At 41.5% G+C, this 19,594-nt stretch overlaps 1 protein-coding gene across 3 annotated transcripts in view; it reads right to left on the bottom strand.

Annotated features, from left to right (window-relative positions):
* FBXW8 (F-box and WD repeat domain containing 8) overlaps positions 1–19,594 on the bottom strand; it is a 52,686-nt gene that overhangs the window by 3,115 nt on the left and 29,977 nt on the right. For 2 of the 3 annotated variants that reach the window (XM_075769339.1, XM_075769338.1), the window contains 4 exons: positions 16,219–16,415; positions 14,519–14,728; positions 4,108–4,235; positions 287–460 (listed from right to left, as the gene is read on the bottom strand). In XM_075769339.1, coding sequence (XP_075625454.1) covers positions 287–460; positions 4,108–4,235; positions 14,519–14,728; positions 16,219–16,415 — 709 coding nt within the window. The remainder of the gene's footprint in view (positions 1–286; positions 461–4,107; positions 4,236–14,518; positions 14,729–16,218; positions 16,416–19,594) is intronic. The other variant, XM_075769340.1, reaches the window with a different exon arrangement.

Below are 19,594 nucleotides of genomic sequence, written 5' to 3'. Positions count from 1 at the left end.
CTTCACCGGAGATGCAGGGGAAACAATGTCCACGCTCCCTTACGCCGACTGAAGCACGCTTTTTAACTAATGAGTAAGAAACCTACGACAGCTAAAGGGCGCACACAGAAACGCACACAAGACTCCAGGTGGGGAGGCAATCTGTTCCCAAATCACATGAAAACTAACAGAACTCTCGGAAGCTTTAGACATGGGCACGTTCTCATTTTGGTCCTGGATCATCCCATTCCCACATTCCAGATCCAATAAACACCCTTGCAATAGGATCCCACAACCACAAAATTACCTGGCATGCATTTCCCAGAGTTTGGTGCCCATCCGTTGGTCCCACACGCAGACCAAGCCTTCTTCTCCCCCACTGACGATCTTCCAGTCATCCATCTGGACCGCAGACACTCCTAACTGGTGGGCATAGAGGGAGCACAAAGATTCGCTTCTGCGGAGATCGAATACCCTGACCCTAAAGGAAAGTGAATTAAGAGCAGAGATAAAAGCAGCTGTGGATCTGCAGGCTGTGGGTCCTAAGACCATAAATACTTTTGGGGTTACGAAAATATATCTAGGACAGCTACGCTGCTTTCACAGGACAGCAGCAGACCCACAGGGCCAGAAACCCAATACGGCTGACACTTCACCACTGAATTTTCACATTGATGTCTACTATGAAAGATTTTTTAAGGCAGACTTCTTGCACCATACAGGACCTCTCTGTCTCTTTATACATCTTAGGGGATATAAACTGTAAGTGAAATTAGGAGAAAGCTCTTCCATCTGTGCCTCCCAAACTGTTAGCGATGCTGAGAGCCATGAAGGACTGCGTTTTGGGCGTACTGCTAACACATCCTACCCCTTGGGACCAGACTCACGTCCACTATGGCCTAGGGGTAATGTTACTATGAGGATCAAGGAAAGAACTGCTATTACAAAGCTTGAGGAAGGGACTAAACGTGTGGCAATTCAAGAGACAAGTCAAGGGCATCATAGGATTATACGCTTGAGTTATTCACAAATATTGAAACAAAGCTGGCCACAAGCACCCAGCAACCAGTATCTTTTCTGAAAAGATTTCAAAAACACCACCAGTGACTGTGGGCAGCTTTTAGGTACGTCTGTTTTTGCAGAAATTATTGATCGCTCAGACAAGGCATTTTGAAGAGAAACTCATCGAAGACTAGGCTATGTTTAATGAAACAGAACTGTAGAAGAAAAAACTTAGATTTAAACCACTGCAACAAGTCCATAAAACCAGCTAAAGCTAGCAGTGTTAAGTTTTAAATCCAGTACACACCTCAAAGGAGTATGTTTTCTGATCCTTATATATCAAGATTAAGAGACAAAGCAAAGTACATAAGCAAATTAAAAAAATGCAGCGAGTGAAAACAAAAGTAAAGGGGAAATACTGATCTCAGATCTGAAAAGCAGCCAGAGAAAGTTCCTCCCAGCTGACGGCGATCAAGAATGAAACCATCAGGTACACATTAATTCCAGAAAAGGCCAAAACACACTTCTTCCAACACATTAACTGCACTTTGTTCCATACCCCTGCTACGATCCTAATGGTGTTGCAAAGTCTTTCCTTTTCCTTTCTCAAACGCAGATAGCATCATATGATTTTACAAATAACACGTTTCAGCAACTGAAATAAAAGGCAACGGAACCGTCCAAAACTCCAACAGAGCAACATCCATCTGACATGTAGAAAAACATGCTGGAACAGAGCGAGGAGCACGCTTCGTGTGGCTCTGCAGTCGCCCCTAGGAAAACCCCAGCACAACAGTCGCTGATGGTGAAAAGGACTTCTTGCTCTCTCCAACTCCAGCAGAGAGCAGCTTTGGCTACATATTAGAGCTGTACTTTGGGTAAGAATGGGGTATTTTGGAAGTGTTCACACCCAGCGCTCTCCCTGTCTTACTGCATGTGTTCTGCACGGCAATCAAAGCTTCTTCTGTTTGGTAAGCACAGTTGGAAAGGAAGATCTGGTTATTTCATTAGCAAGGGCCCAGGTTTCAGGCAGGTGTCCATTCTGGCACACCCTTGGAAGAATCAGAGGCACACTTGAGTTGTTTAGATGTGCTTTAAAACAAACAAAAAACCAAACAAAAACAAAAAACAAAAAGGAAAAGCATTTTGCAAATCTAATGTGATGCTCTAATGCAGATCTGGCATGGCCCAGCATCTCCTGCCTCAACAGCTGGGCTCAGTGGGAGCACATCAGATGCATCCCAGTTCAAGGGAGCCCCTAAGGCAGGCGTTCTCGTGGCCAGGCTTTGGCTCTCCTCTCAGACTACCTCAGAAGTGAGCTCCCTTGCCTTTTGGGGAGCATGGAATACATGTTTTGATCCACGCCCTTTCAGCGATGGTATACACCGGACTTGCCATATATTTGCTTTCCCAATGCTGGTCACCGTCTTAGGTTCCACCACGAAAAAGGGTGCTGCTGTGCAGTGCACACCCTCCCTGTTATCAGATCTCCTGCCAGTGTGAAGCGCAGCTAAGTAATCAAATAAATCAGCAATGCTTCGGGAGTATTTGTTGAAAGATTTTATAGGTCCTACCAAAACCATTTAACAAGTGTTACTTTTCAAAATCATGGCTTTGAATAAAAGAATAGCATATACTAGTAAAATTGTGAAATTGTTGTATTTAATTCAAGCAGTAAGTTTTCCCACTGGCCATCAGCAGTTTGAACGCCCATGGCCAGGTCCCTGTTTAGTACGCTTGCTCCGTAAAAGGGCTACGGAGGTTCAAGTCACATTCCACCCGTGGATGCCCAGCACCTATTAATGCCCATCACGCAGCACCACATGCGGAACTGACCGCTGAGATACTCGTGGTCTTGTCTCCTGGATGCCAAACTTATTTGCTGAACTACTGATTCCTAACTTCTTGCAATTTTAGTGATGGCCAACCCCTGAACTCAGTCAACACTCGAGCTGAAAAACTGAAAAGCTTTCTGGAGGAGAAAGGACGCAGACATGTAGTATAAAGGGAGTACATTTCAATCTCACTTAAGGGATATCAACTTTATCTACTCTCCCATCGTTGTGCAAGAGATGCAAATTGGAGGGAGTTTTACCGGGGTGCTTTGGAAAATCAATTATCTGCTTTTAGAGGAAAAAAACTCCCAAGGATTCAATTACACATGTCAAACTTCAGATATTTCCTTTATCCTCTTTGCTGAGGAAATGTGAGGTTTGCTCGCACTGCCTGTTCACCGAGAAGGAAAAAAAGCTGTTTGACAAAATAATCATTTTTGCAAGCTGCTGCACTGGCGGGACAGAGGTCTGGGATTTGGCAAGGGGAAGTATCCGCCTTACAATCTGATACCCACCACCACACCAGACCACCACCTGCAGCCTGATGCCCAGCGCAGAAAGGAGGAGGGAAGGAACAGGGAGCCATTAGAGACTGGCTCCTCGCCATCCCACATCTCCTTTGGTGCACTGGATCAGACCCCACAAATAACTAGCCAAAAAAAGAAAACCTAAAAATTGGACTCAAAGGGTCTTTTTAAGCACTTTAATCCTTTCGCACCGACTGTTCCCACCGCGTCCATTCCTGGCACCAGATATTGCGCAGGGAAAATCCTACTCCCCAAGCCAAGGAGTTAAAGAGAAAGCTGCTAATCAGCTAAATAGAAGCTGGAATCTGTTCATATGAAAGTCTCTTTTTTTTTTTTTGTCACCTGAGGGACATCACAGTGTTCCGAAATACACTCTTGACATCATTTGGCAGACGGACCCATCTCATCCTACATGATTCATCCCTTAGGTTATTTTTTTTAATATCAGAAAGTGAGCTTTTAAATGCCAAACTAATTTTGCGGGTGGTGGTGGGGAAGTGGAAGATATTCCAAGTGGTCTCGCTGGGCTGTACACCAACTGCGTCCACCAAATGGCTTAAAAAGAAAGTCTTCCCATGGAGCTTTCTGAAACAAAGCAAACTGGCAGCCACATCCAACTATTACCTAATATTTTGTTCCTGAAGTTCACGCAGGCTGCATTTGAAACATTAGAGGAGAAACAAATTCTAACAGGTCCAGATGTAGGACAGCAGGACAGGAAGTAAGCTAATTTGAGATGGGTTACAGCTCTTGGTAGTACCTACCTTCTGTCTTTATTGCCTGTAACAAGCATGTTTGGAGGACTGTTCCGGAGGTTGACGCACGTAAAGTCACCTATCGAGTTGCCCATCTTCTTTAGACACTGACTTGTTTCTAGATTGTAAAGAAGAATCTGGCAGAAAGAGAATAAAACACCGGCTAAATGTAGCATGAGCACAACAACTACATTTTGCTGCAGTGTAAAGCAGAGTTATTATGATCAGAGATGGTTTGCAGGATTTGTTTCTCAATATTCTAATACATCACCAAGATACAGATCTACCCCTGTTAAGAAGGGCAGTGACATAGCCCCAAAAATACAATTTCATAACGGAATCCATCGAGAAGCAGGGACGCAAGGCTCTTGGCAGCCAGTATCTGATGGGTATAGCTCTCAGGCAGGCAAAGCAAGCCATACAAATTTTCTCCAGGTCAATTTTTTTAAGGCTTAAAGCAAATAGTTTCTTCAGCAATTTTAATATTTGAAAGAATAGTAAAAGTAAACAGAATCAACATTTAGAAGGTTCAGACAGATGGACTGTGCAGGGAAGATTCAATCAAATACAGCAAAAAACTGAAGAGCAGAACTGAACACTGACTCAGCGCTGACAGGCCCGGCTGATAGCTTCTGTACAGATCGTGCGGCAGAAACAGATTAAATATTACATCTGAAGTAGCAGTTCAGATGGGAAATGAATAAAAACAACTCTGATTTTAAGCAGCATCCAAGATGATTCGACCAAAGACTGGAAGAGAGGTACGAGTTGTTTCCCGTCTGTTCACCCTCCTCTCCTCTGCGCAGCAATCAGTGTAATCACGTTCACTGCCTTTCCTGCGAGGGGGCAGATGACATTTATCTAGTTGGGCCTTTCAATTTAGGAGAGCAAATATTTTTTAGGAACAGAAAAACATACTAGTCAAAGCCCAGTGGAGCTCAGCACAGTACCTGGTTGTATGTAACTTCATAAACATTATGAAATTTCATGGTGATGCTCCTTTAATTGAAAAGAAACCTATGACCATGAAAAGAGTAACGGCAGTGAAAACATCAGCAAAAACTTACGGCTTCCGTGGCAACACCAGCATGGCTATGTCAACATCACATCAATATTCTTAAATTCTATTTTTCTGGTTGTATCCACACGAAGCTTAATAAATATTACACTATCTGTACATATTATTTCAACATTTGCCAGAACAGCAACAGTGACGCTGCCTGGCCTTTTCCTTCCTATCTGTGCGATTTTAGTAAGCATCTGAAAGGTCGAATTAAGAGAGCAGGAGGGGATCAATTCGTGATGGATACCTCTAGGCAACAAAAGTGAAACTTTAAAAATCTCTAGGAATATTGCAAAGACAGACAGAGAATTTGCAGGTTTCCTCCACCTGCCATTTCTCCCAAATAAAGAGCAGGCACGGTTTTATTCAGACATATTATCAGCTCCCTGATTCAGACATATTATCAACACATTCATACCCGACTTCCTCAGTTGCTTATAATATTAATAATCTCCCAACTACTTCCCTTTCCCAGCCTCGTCCCTGTGAAGCTCTCTGCCTCAAATATTAGTCTTAAGCATGAAATTTTTCATCCTTAAGACCCAAAAAACCAAAACAATTTTACCCAAGCTCTGAAAAACAAGGAAGACGCTACTACCTTTGCAGGGAGACTTAGGACATAGAAGTTGCTAAAAAATGAATTTAAACTTCCATACCAATGAAAAAGCTGCTACAAACGGCATGAAAATGTTAGTCTTCAAGGTAAAGACCAACTTCTAGCCTGTTCTCACTTGCAGCGCAGCTTCCAGCAGCTCACTAACCAAATCCAGAGCTAATGACATTCTGGCAAAGGTACTTTGCACGGTTTTCAGTGCAAAGGAAATTAATATCTGTGCCTGGCAACCAAATTTCTCCTTGGAAAGTTTTGAACAAAAGACAATAAACTGCTGAATTCAAGTTACGAACAATAAACGATCGGGTCAACAGCAACGTGTTCCAGCTCCCGGTCGAGCCCTGAACCAGCCCTTCCCAGCTGTACGTTAACACTCCGGAGAGGACAGGGCCAAATGCTGCTTTCTCAAAAGTCCCCTGGGGCTAATACTTAAAGCGAACATCCATAAACTATTAATTTATCTAAGTGACCATAGCTCCCACCTATCCTATAAATATATGATACATACTTGAAAATTCAGTTATGGCCATGAAAGGCTATAATGAAAAATCGCTTCCCCGTAGCATTTAAAGATTCCCCCCGTCTTACTCGGGAGCAAATGTGACATATTCTCCTGCTTGCAGTCTCAATTTTAGACCTGTGGCAATCCTCACGTGTAGGTAGCACCAGCCGAAAAATTATTTATTTCTCCTACCATAACTTGTAGGTGGCCACCAATTTAAAGTGCTTGCATCTAAGAAAAAGAATCTGTAAGAAAGGTTCAGATCCACAAAAATGGAAAAAAAGCTTTTGTCTTTTATCATCTTCTCCTAGGCCCCTCCAATTCCTTCTCTTCTCACGTCAGTCTCCATTCTTTTAAAAATTGCTGGTTTGGTTTTTTTTATTTTATAATGCCCATGTGTATTTCTAGCCAGTTAGCCCTATCACTGGAAGAAAGATTCTCCCTGTGATTTCTGGTAATCAAGTTTTTACCTATCTTTAAATTCAACTTCTGCCTTGAGTAGTTTTACGATCTGCAAATACATTTCAAAACCTTATCCTGACAAACCGATAGGTAAAGAAACAAAAAGGAACTGAGAATGCTTTTTTGAAGTCTGAATAGTAATTTCCTGAAGACAGGGCTTTTAAAAGCATACTGATGACAATTTTGAAGTTGCCAGAACACACTGATGAGCTCTCCTATAATATCCCAAGGCAACAAGGATTTTCTTTACAAAGGCCAAGGAGAAAGAATGAAAATACCTGGTCGATAGGGACTTGAAATAAGGGCCTGCATGTTAAAGGGCAGATAAAGCATAAGATCTTTAGGAGGTTTATAATCCTATAATGCACACTGCAAAGGGATTACCCTTTTAAAGATATTTATAATCCTATAATGGACACCCAGGACCAGTGACCTAATAGGTACCAAACTGAAGGTAAGCGAAGCAAGAGCATTTGGGTGTGAAATGAAGTATCTTGGGATAACACACTAACGAGCATCCCTTGCTCCAGCGGGGCTTCTGGGACACGAGGGAGGAAAAGCATTAAATACTCCGTGCAGATGTATCAGGATCTAACGCACAAAATAAAAAGTGTTACCTATTAACGCTGTTCAAATGAAAAAGTCTAAGTTATTGGATAAGAGCCAAGCAATCTCCCAGAATGCTTAATAATTCAACAAGCCAGAAATAGCCAGAGTACCTTTACCATTATGTTTAGTTAAAGACCACAGAGATTAGAAAACACATTATCCATCTCAGAGGCGATTCTTTCCATGTTACAAGTCCCTTAACGACCTTTACCATCTCTCCCTCTCTCTCTCTCTCTTTTAATAAGGCTGAGCAAATGGGACTTCATTTTATCCGATTGCCACAGACTAGTGGTATTAATTATTCATGCTCATACTCTCTCTTTTGTTAAGGCAGTGCATTAGACTAATTTCCCTCTTTACTGCCCGAGCTGGGCAAATCTCAACCTGTGGCCACTGTTCTCAGATAGATGCGCGGAGAAGCCGGCAAATTCATGAGACCAGGCAGAGGAAGAAAGGAAAAATACTTCAGGAAACTGCAGAGCAGCGGGTACGGGGAACTCTCTTTAAATACTGTCCAAGAACTCAAGAAAGAAGACTAAATTAATTCACGAGGAATTAAAGTCTCTGTAGCCAGAATAGCTAAGCTCTGAGCTTTCTTACATCTTGCAGCTAAGTGAGGTCAAGCGTGGTCGATGTACTCTGGTTGAGCTACTTCCAAGAAAAACCAAGGAACTGAAGGAAATGCTGTTGATGGAACTCTTCCATGCATGTCCAATACCCCAGCAGGTGTTTCGGGATCCTGTGTTGTTGGAGATGTCCTTTTTGGATGGAACATTAAAACAACAAATCCCCAAGCACTTGTTATCAAAGAGCCTGTGGTACTTTCAACAAGAGCAGGGGTGTTCAACCCACTGTCCTGGCTGAAAGCCAGCCGACAACTGCTTTGTGAAAAACCTCGTTTCCCCTCTGCAATCGCGTTTCTGCTTCTTGTCAGAAGTTACCACATCGCACGGCTAGTAAAAACCGAGCTGGCTTTCAGAACTGGATATACAGTGTATTTTATTCTCACTTGGATGAAATATTGAATGGAATATCATAAATATCAGCAAAAAGTACACTGTAAAACCACACAAAGCCTATATCCTTTTCCTACTGAATAACACACAGGATGCATTCAAGAACCACTTTTGCAGAAAGAACCGTCTGGACAGAGGTTTCTAACTGTCATTTTAGAGACAGAGGATCAAAACAAAAAAAATAAAAATCTGAGTTGCTCAAAGATGCAGAGGAACAAGCAGCAAGATTGGGAACAGAGTTTGCATTTATTTTCAGATTATGTTTCTCCCCTTTTCCTTCTGCCCATCCCTCTGCCAACTAGAAAAAAAAACCAAACAACAAAAAACCAGCATTGCCTGAACACACACAAATATTGCCAACAAAAAAAGGGTCACGAAATTTCAAGTCCACCATAAATAAAAAGGGATCTGTTTTCTTTCTCAGGTCAAACCCATTCAATTCAAAGGGTATCTACAACAGCGGTAAGGCTATTTCATATGCAGAAGTCATCAAATTAAGTGCAACATATGGTACACACTGCTGCAAGTTTGAATTTTATTTCTAAAGGGATGTGCAAAAAGAAAATCTTTTCAAAGTTTACAAGCCTCAGGGGGACTGTTTCCCAGTGCAAATGTATTGAATTGCCTACTGTAAATATGGCACGTAACACTGCAACAACAACAAAAAAATTTGACTATTAACAAATGCAAGGTCAGCATATTGATACTTGTACACAGAGATAAGTGTTCTGGCTCCATAAATTTAAAGATGAGCTAAGATTTAAAAGGAGCAGCTGAGGGAGACAGACAGACAATCAGAGAGAAAGAAAAAGAGTAAATCAAACACAAAACAGCCAGTAAAAAAAAAAAATAAAGAAAAGCAGTTAATATACATGAATAATGGATGTTTGATTTAAAAGCAGTTTACTCCAATATGATGTAATTTTTGACAATCAGCCAGAGAGACTATTTTGCAAGTTCTTGCCAGATATAAGTCATTGTGTAAAGCTGGTAACACAACCGTTTCTCCGAGCATGTGGAAAATTGACTTTCATGCCATCCTAAAGGTGACTTTAAGCTGGCAAACAAGAACTGGTATTTCGCATGCACTGAGCTGCACCAAGCAGCCTCAAGCAACACTTAAAGACCCATGCAGAGAACCACAAAAATGTGAGTCTAAACAGCTTGCAGCAAATACAGCAGCAAAAGCAGCCAGCCATACACGCTACCCGCTCCTCCAAGTATCTACACCTGCCATAGAAGTTGCACATGAAGCTCAAGACAAGCACAGTTTGGTTTGTGGGGTGGGGGTTTTTTTGTTTTATTTTTGGGTTTTTTGGGGGTTTTGGTTTTTTTTGTTTTTGGGTTGTTTTGTGGGGGTTTTTTGCTTTTAAGTTTTTATTTGACTGCAGTCAAAAAGTATAACTCCAAGCTGGTAGCACAAAGTAGAGCCAAGCATTGTGCAGGCAGGGCGCGAGCTTCGGCAAGACGATTCTGCCAACGCACCTGCAACCCTTTGCTGTTCCAGTACTGGACACTGCCTGAGCCCGGGCTGCCAGCCTCTGGGACTCTGCCAGCTTTGATGGGTTTGTGATGTGGACAGATGTCTGCTAGGACCTGGAATGAGGTCACCAGACTCATTTGACTTGTGGCTGAAGAGCGATGTAAGAGTTTAGGTACCCAGAGATGAAAGGATGTTATGGTTACCCATTGAACCACCCACTCGCTAAAAAAAACAAAACCCCAAGCCCTAGCCCAGAAACACACTTGTCTTAACCTAAGGATAGGACAGGTAAAAGGAAGGCAAAGTAATTCTTAAAAACTGAATGAATTCTCTTGGATTCACAGATTAGCACCCTGAATACTCACAGCACATCCCCTAGCAGCTAGATTTTCAAAACCTGAGACACTTACCTAAGCAGCCGTGCCAATTTTGAGGCATTTGCATCAACGTACAAATAGGAAAAAAAAATGCAGAATGTCATTAACATTAGCCAATAGAAAAGGGATTCTTTCACGATTATTTTTTTATTTTTAACTTGCAAAATTATTTCTGGCCTTTTACAAACACAGAAAAACCAAGAAGGATGATTTTGAGCAAGAGACAGGTTAATCGACACTTTGTGCAAAATTTAGGTAAGGAAAACTTCTGGTCTCTCTGCTGGACTGTATTTCTTGCAGTGCCTGACTTCTAAAAAGTGACACAGTTCAGATCCTCAGAAAGAGTTATGTCTCTCCTACATGGCATCAAAGAGTTTATAAAGAAAAAATGTATTTAAAACACCTTTCACCTTCAAAGATCTGCTACCACTCTACAGTCTGACAGCTCCCCAAAGAGAAACGTTTGAGCCAGTCCCATACATTCGAAGACCTGCACTTCTAGGGGTATGAAAACAAGAGTTTATAAAGATCAATTTATTGGAATAGTAGACTGTTTACAAGGGGCCACTAGAAAAATTAAAAGCACATCTTTTAAATGAGAATAAAACAAGATACAAAATTGAAGGCTTTGGAACTCAACAAAAAAGAGAGACGTTACAACACCAGACGAGAAAATGCAAGCTTACCAGTTCACAAAGAGAAGGATTTTGGTTAAAATAAGGTGCAAAAAAGATGTAACAACCTATGTAAAACAGCTGCGACCTAAAAATGCCATCCAAGAGAGACTGTAGTGTATGAAATTCAATTTAAAGGATTATTTTAAAATTTGTTATTTAATTAATTAAATTTTGTTATTTAATTCTTTCAGTTAGTATTAGTTCATAACATCCATTTCAAGTGGTTAATTCTACTGGATACACTCACATTAACAAGCAGTTAAAGAACTCTGTGGAAATGTTAAAGACAGGAGGAAAACTAGGCAGCATTTCCATCGCTGATGCGAAGAGGCAGGTGATGTTGAACGCCATTCATCAAGCACACGCCAATCGCCAGCTCAAAACAGATGAAAAAGTGACAGCAGAACAAACAACTCCCAAGATACCCCATCTCAACATATCTAGCCTTCTGGTTCTACGTTGGAGGCTCTAAACTCATGACTGCCCTCCTTTCAGTCCTCTCTTTCCTGTCTACCTGTTCTGAAATAAGGTTTGTGCACAAAGGCACAGACACACTCCGACCCGTGCCTTACAATGCACGCAACACAAGAAGAGCTCTTCAGCTGCATGAGTTTAAAATAAAATTCTCTTGCAAACTATATAAAGTTTCTTCAGTGGAAGAAAACCCAAATCCTCCAAGTTTGGTAATTTTCTATCACCAAGAAGTGTTGAATAATTTCAGCTGCATTTTAAATACAGGAGAAAGTTGGGTTGGTTTTTTTTTCCCTACAAGAGAATAAAGCACCTATAATTTTCATAGAAATAATCCAGAAGCAGGAGAGAACTCACCTGAAGCTACAGTAGGAGACCAGACTTACTTGACAGCAGATGGTCCATTCAGGGAAGCCTACAAATATACGCACTACGAGAAAAGCTTCCGTCAGATCCTATCATCAGCGAGATAACTGCATCAGAAATCAGATTATGTTAATCCTGACGGTCACGGTGCTACCTGTTGAAGAGGTTTATATCCTGACACGAAGAGGACCCAAGCCATCTCTAGTTTAAATCTGTGCATGTCCGTAGAGTTAAGAAAATATCTTAGATACAATGCCCAAACCCCAAATTCACACATGCGAATGCCAAGAATCCGTGACGCTGCTGCAGCGTTGAGATCACGGGGCTCCAAACTGCATGACACAGGGTAATATGTTATTCACTGGACATCATCCTTCTAGGCATGTCCACTGGATGTCATGAGCACCACTTTAGGTTGAAAGGGAAAGCCAGAGTTAGGGTTTTCTCTGTGGTTCATCGTCCAGTCTATATTATTACCCACATACGAGCCTGGCTGGGAAGTATTACAGATTTGGAATTTAAAGAAAATAGTACATTCCCCGTTGAGTTAATACAACTGAAATAACCCTTACTAAAGAAATTTTTCTTAGCTTAACAAAGAGCTCCAGGAGCACTAAACAAATGAACTTTCAAGAAACAGCATCATACTTGGTTTGTCTGATGCTTAATGAAGTGAAAGTTGAACTTCTCACAGATGAAGCATTTCTATTCTCCCCTCTCTCCTGCACGAATGTCTGTCATCTAACAGTAGGCAAGTCTACGCCACAGATTTGATGTTTTTCTCCTCTCCGACATAAAAGTTCCCACAAAAATTTACGCCTCAGATCTCTACTCTGCTGTCAAATTAGGTTAAAATTAGACAATGATTAAAAAACACAGAGGGAAAAAGATGGTTTCCCTAACTATATTTTCATCAGAAAGCAGGTTACGAGGCAGTGGCAGTAGGATTGTGAGCTTACGCTAAAGAAAAAATATATCCCTCAGGAAAAACAAAGAAAACCCCAAACTGAGAAGAAACACAGCTTTCCCACTACAGCAACACAGCCAGCAGCCAGCGGGGCTGGAATTCTTCATCGTTACCTTTCCAAGACCGAAAGCTCTCCTAAAGACAGATTGTCAGCTTGTGACCAGCGTAATCAGCCAATGCGAAGTCCCTTCACGTCTGCGCGAGGCGAATAATTATCATAATAGACATTAGTAATTAATTTCCGGTGTGATGTCAGCTGGTGCGGCAATGCCAAGCAAGCGTCCTTGTCAAACACACCCCAGCCGTCTGGACGACTTCAGTCCCATCTCCCTGATTAGGATGCGCGCTGATGCACTGCTTAATACAATCTGCCATCAAACGCCAAATACTTCAGAACTAAATTAGGAAATATGTCCGGCTTTACAGAGTGACGCTCAGGGGCCTAAGTAGATTTCTCTATTCCTTTACGAGGCACAAAGGTGATCACCGATGTAATGCTGCTGAATGAGGCAATTTTACCTTCTAACCTCCCACCTCTGTAGGGAAAAGAATTGGATTAGGACAGCAAAGGAATTAATAAAGACAGCATGGCCTCGCAGCATCTCTCAACCCTAGAGGTATTTATGGTGGCCCCAGCACTTCCCCAGTGAATGTGAATTTTAAGGGGAAATTAGATGCAGCTGGACACATTTATTCCTAACGCAGAGGTAGTCCTAAATACAGCTTTCCTGTTCTAGTCGCTTGCCAAAGAAAACGCTGCATTTTCACACTACAGACCACAGCTCCTTTCATCTGGGTGCTCACCTCCTGCTTCTTTCTCCACCTGCCTGAAGCACTCTCCATCCCTCTTTCCCGATAGCCCATCACATGCCTGAAGTATAACCACAAAAATTGGAATTAAATTAGGGGTTGGAAAAGTTAGGCAAGATGCAGGAAAGGGACAGAAACTCTTCTCAAGGCATCTGGAAACAGGTCTTTCCACCGCTTGGTCCCTGCCCTGGAATGGGGCTGTGTCCAGGAGCAGGCTGCCGCCACCAGCTACCTGGGATCTCGAGCAGGATTCTGAGCCCCTCCAAAATACAACTATTTATGCTGTTATTGATCTGCGAGCCCCTCCTGCAAGCAGGGAAGTTTGAGAAGAGCTGCATTAGAAGCGTGCCTCAGCCATGAGTCTTCAGCAGGGTTACAAAAACAGTCTGGTTTTGATCTACGCTGCCACTGCTAAGTTGTGCTGATAAAAGAAGCAGACCGTGTCACCGGGGGCTTCAAACCTATGATTACCATTTAGCTTCCTCCAATGCAACAGTCACACCATCCTCACTAAACTGGAAGTAACTTGGTTCAAATACTCAAGTGCACACACAAAGAAAAAAAAGAAGCATCCCCCTAAGATAGCACATTTGCACGTGCAAGGCTTGACATGCTGCTCAGGATGCTCTCATCAGAAAGGTTGCGGGAGGTTTTGGCTTTTTGGGGAAAAGGTTGTTTATTCGGGTTTTTAGGTGTTTTGGGGTTTTTTTGAGACGAGTTCCCCCTAGAGGGCCAGTGACGCAGCATACAGCTGAAGGAGCAGGGACTCGCTGAGGAGCAGAGCACGCCAAGTATTTACAGTGAACCCAGTTAGCTGAATAATCATCACTTACTAGAACAACATTAATAGAAGCATCCAATTATTGCATTAAAAGAATGTCTTTACTGTCAAAAGCTGAATAGCAGGGAAGGAAATGGTCAGCAGCATGAACTCTTTTTTCCTTTGTCAACTAAAAAAGTATAAAAATCTTACCCCCCTCCAAAAAAAAAAAAAAATTAAGTACCTGGTTGGGCTCATTCAATAACCAGCCAAAGGTTTTGACCCCAAAGGCTGCTTCATGAGCAGACACATCGAGACATGTGACAGGCTGACCATAGACAGAATGGAGGATTTTGCCAGGATCTTCTGCTTTCAGGAGATAGACAATGTCTTCTGCAGCTGCTACTGTCACTGGACTCCCCGTAACATCTGGGACCAGATTAAGGAAGTTGACCTAAAAAAAGCAGACTTTTAATTTTTATTACAGCCAAAAATTCTTTTGGATCACTGCCGCCACATGCTAAACTGAACAAACTCCTGATGTGTGGTTATCAGCTATCTTGAATCTTCCCAATCATTAGTTCATTTCAAACAAAGACCAAGTATCAATTTTATTTCTGAACTTTTGCAGGTTTAGCTCCTGTGTTGAAACCTACCTCACAGTCTTTAGAATGAGCCCACTTAAAAAAACTGATCAGAACACGTTACAACAGAACACACCAAAACAGGACATCAAAGAAAGGAGTAAGGCTTAACGGACTTGTTCAAATGAGGGACAGAAAGCCATAAGGTTAAAGCGCACAAAGCAAACAGAATGTGAATACGGTGCTCCAGAAGAGGCAACTAACACGGAACAGTTGATGCTTACCCTGAAATCATGTATATATACCCTAAACCAACAGAAAAGTCATCCCACGGCTCTCGGACAGCCCAAGTATCACCATCTTCTGTCACAAGACCAGAACGACGTTGCTCTTCCCGTTTCGCTAAATGTTAAGACATTGCTGCAAAGTCTCACCACGGGAAGGGTTTAAACTCCTGAACAGCACAGCTGATTCCTAACCCGACCTTAGAAGACAGCAGGGTGTCCCGAGTACCTGTCTTTCGCACGTGGCGAACTGACAATTCACAGCAAACAAGATGCAGGAGTAAAATGGATCCAATAGAGTGGGTGGTGTTGTTTATAACATTTTTATTGGGAAACCTCTTAAAAATAAACAAAACCCCCAAACATTTTAAGTACTGTAAAACTGACATAGCTTTGAAAGACGGGATTAACCAGGAGTGGTTTGAATCACAACTTCATATCCATTAGCTGCACAGTAGCTTCTTGCAATAGGAGAGAAGCTGCAAGACTCAATTTATTCCTATGCACTTCCTTCCCCTTTCAAAAAAATGTTGGTACTCTGAGACATAATAAAACTTCAGAGAATGGGACAGCTTTTGATTTTTAATTAAAATAGTCTCAAAACTTCAGTGACAGAAGGTGCAACCCAAAGAAGCTGCACAACTAGTTACAGCTTCACAAGTGATACTATTAGCTTGTCTGCAATATCCTGCCTCAGAATTAATCAGATAGCGTTGATCTGGAATGAGACCTTGAGTTTTAGCTCCAATTCTACGTGAGAAAACTGATTTACAGAATGAGCCAACTCAGTTCGATGTTGACAAAAAAAAAATAATTAAAACCAGCCAACCTCCTGCACCATATGGACTTCTATTCATTTTCACTTGCAGCTTAAGCCAGCATTTCACCCTTGCTCTTCAGTGATGAAAGTCTCATCCATTAACCTGCTTCAAAAATCATAGCCTCTAGTTGATAATGCTGTTATCTAGTTCAGGCAACACTCTTGTAAGATTTTTATAAGATCTCTCTTAACTGTACCAAAAATAATTAGTGGATCAGGAGCTCCTGGAATGAAGCTGAGTGGCCTGGAGACTCACCAATTTCTGGATTTCAAACGTTTCTGTGGTTTGCCAGAATCCTCTGTCGTTAGGGCTTTCCACTTTGACCTCGAAGCCAGATGCCGTTGCTACCGCTGCACCCTCTGAACCAAGAGCTAAAGCCTGTATCCTCTGATTGTGCTGGTAACGATGGATTGGCTCCCGCCCAAACATCAGGCTCCACACACTAACGGTTCCTGTATATACAAGAAATAAACACTACGCTTTACCTTAGAATTCAACAAAACTTTAAAAGATCACTTGAAGAGGTAAGCTTATAAGCATTGTAACGGAAAAGGTTAATACACGGAAAAGAGACTGTAGGGCAGGGAACCAGAACTTGAGGACACTGCTCAGCACCGCCTAGCAGGTTCAGAGGAAACTTTCCAAAATTATGGGCTCTGGCATTAAAGGCTTGTTGCTTTCTTAGGAATTCCTCATTTTTCACTTTTAGATAACATTATTGTCTACCTTGAGGAAGACTTCTTGAAATCTCTCACTTTCCCACATTTGGAGAAGATCAGACTTAAACAGACACCTAAATTTTTATTCCATATACTCGCCCTCAATTACCACTAAAAATAGCGAAGAAGAACCCACACTCAAATTTAAGTCATTCTGCTGCACACAGTAAAGTTTTAAAGTAAAGAGTCTGAAGCTCTGCACACAGCAATCAGGCCAGGGATTTTAATACCATTTGTAACCGTTTACAACCAGCAGCAAAGCTCCTAATCCCGACGCTCTGGAAAAACAGAAAAATGCAGAAGAGTTGAAAAAGCTAAAGAGTGCAAATCCCAAAGAACACAGGAGTACAAGTTAAAAGACAATACATTCGCAATTGCATTTTTTTCCCGGCACAGACCACCGATACTCCGTTTAAAAGCATGGTACATTAAAGCAATAATCTGAATAAGAGCAACCTGAAGCAATCAGGAGTGTATTACAGAACAGAAGGGCGAGACGGAATTGGAGACTTCTGGGCCACCTTTGCAGTGAATTAACGGAGAAGCAATCTTCAGACGTGACAGACAGGGCTGGAGAAGCCTTCCTTCTCCTTGAGCATGGCCATTAATGATGGAATGATTAATGGTAGCTATTCCTTCAAAAGGAGACATAAAAGCTCTGACAGACAGCTGTGGACGGGCACCAATGCCAGTTTGCAAACACTCCTCCCGCGTCCCAAAGGAGGTGAAGCAAGAGTGTGGTAATGAAACTGCACATAGTGAAATGGTATCTAAATGAGTTTAAATTGATTTATGTTTGCTTTTGTAAAGATTATTTGGTATCTGGAAAGTGCTAGCCATGTGAAATAATGCAGATAATCCTTAAGATCCCTGTCTAATGGCACTCCCACTGAATATTTATATTCCTCGCCATGGGAATGAGTACCATAATGGGGACCATTTTTGTTTTATTAGGGATGCATATTTAAATTAATCTGCTATTTGCCTAAACAATTAGCTGCCTCTGTTTGTTTACACAAAGCCAAAACTGCAATTAGGCTTCCATCAAAAAGATAAGTCCCGACTAAAACTGTCCCGATGGAGTCATAAGGGCTCAGAGCAGAACTTCCCAAAATTACTTCTTAGCATAATGGTAATTATGTTAATTGCTTGAAAGGTAAATAACTGCTGAACTGGTTTTGAAAAACAGAATGCTAGCTCGCATCACACACACTTAAAACAAGTTAACAAATACAAATGGACAGCACAGGCTACAATTCCCTCTGCAGCCTGGTCTGCCCCACGCCAAGGCTCAGCCCCGGCACCTCGCCGCGCGTCCTGGGCTCCACGCTGAAACAAAGGGAACGGGTGAAGTCTCATCTCCGGGATTTAAAGAAGCAAACAAACATCAATGATAAAAGACTGCACTGATATCAGATCACGGATGGGAGAACTGGACTTTGTCGTCAGATGATGAACACTGCTGCCAAGCTCCTCCAGGCAGGAGTATTTTCAAATTATTTTTTTTTCCCCAGAACATTTATCCCAGTTAAAGACCACTTTTGTGAAGTGGAAAAAGGAAGCTGATTTGCTTTCATGAAGTCTTTTGTTTACACATCTCTGTGATGAGCATTTCACTGTTTTCAACAGAATGTATTAACGTATGAAAGTTCTGCAAAATACCAAAAAACATTCCAGTCAAGGAACCCTCTTCTGACCAGGCAAGCAAACTGGGAAACCCAGAATTTAGAGTTCTGGTCTCTCAGTTTGGGGAATAAAACCACTATTATTATTGTGTCTCAAACACCACGAAAAGAGAAGACAGCGAAAATGGTTCGTGCAATAGTACAATTGGTTTGAGACAGGTTTGGTTTTGTTTTTTTTTAAACCAGATGTTCAATAGCAAAATCTGTCCAAAAATGTTATCAGGCAAATACAGGATGTGCAACACCTGATGCACATCAGTGTGAAAACATGCCCGGTAATATCAAAACCACAAGTGACTTGTAAGGTCACAAGTTAGTATCTTTTTAATGAAGCAGGACAATATAAGGAGGAAAAAGGAAAGTTGAAAAGGAAAATAAAGAGAAATACTTTTTTTTTTTTTCATTAGGATGAACAACTATTTGCTTGCGAAAGGATTGACTGCCCCCTTGCTCTTCCCCTCCTCCAAAAGACTATATGATTCTGTATGTACATCCTCCATCATCTGTTCCTTGCTACCGGTCAGAAGCTTCGATCACTGCGTGCAGGGACCTTCTGTGGAAACGCACTATTGTCAAAACAGGTGCATGCATTCAGGCATGACAGCAGGAAAACATTCACAAGTTTTACATAGAAAAAGCAAACACTCCACTGTATTACCAATAGGTAAAGCTATTACTAGGCCTCAAAGTGCTACTCGGAATATTCTGTATTTCATTGCAGAAACAGTAAAATGTATCTATTAGTGTGCAAACCTTTGCAACAGTCAATCATGTTTGTGTAAGAACAAAGAAAGCCATCATTACAGTTGAAGTTATTAGTATGGCACCATAAAAAAAAAAAAAAAGTGAGGCACAAGATTTACCAGTGCAGATGAGATCACTACTTTACATAGTCTATCTTCCTGCCTCCAGCAGTGACCAGTACTTCATTTCCAAAGCAATATCTTTGCTAAGGTGAAGTTAAGGTTGCAAGCATACAGTATCTTTTTTTTTTTTTTAATACTCTAATCTTAAAAGTGTTAGAAAGTCATTAAATCAAAATTATAAGCAATACCTTCACAGCATGCTAAAATCTGCACCACAATTGTGATTATTCCAACTGAACTCGAACAGTAAGTCCTCAAACAGATTTAGACTTTACAGCTTGCTTATATTTCATTTTGGCTCAAGGAAATGAATTAAGAAGCTGATGAAGATGGTATAATTGCTGACACTTAACATTACAAT

The sequence above is a fragment of the Balearica regulorum genome, chromosome 17 (assembly GCF_011004875.1).
Source record: "Balearica regulorum gibbericeps isolate bBalReg1 chromosome 17, bBalReg1.pri, whole genome shotgun sequence".
Taxonomy (NCBI): domain Eukaryota; kingdom Metazoa; phylum Chordata; class Aves; order Gruiformes; family Gruidae; genus Balearica; species Balearica regulorum.
This window is presented reverse-complemented; position numbering and strand designations above follow the sequence as displayed.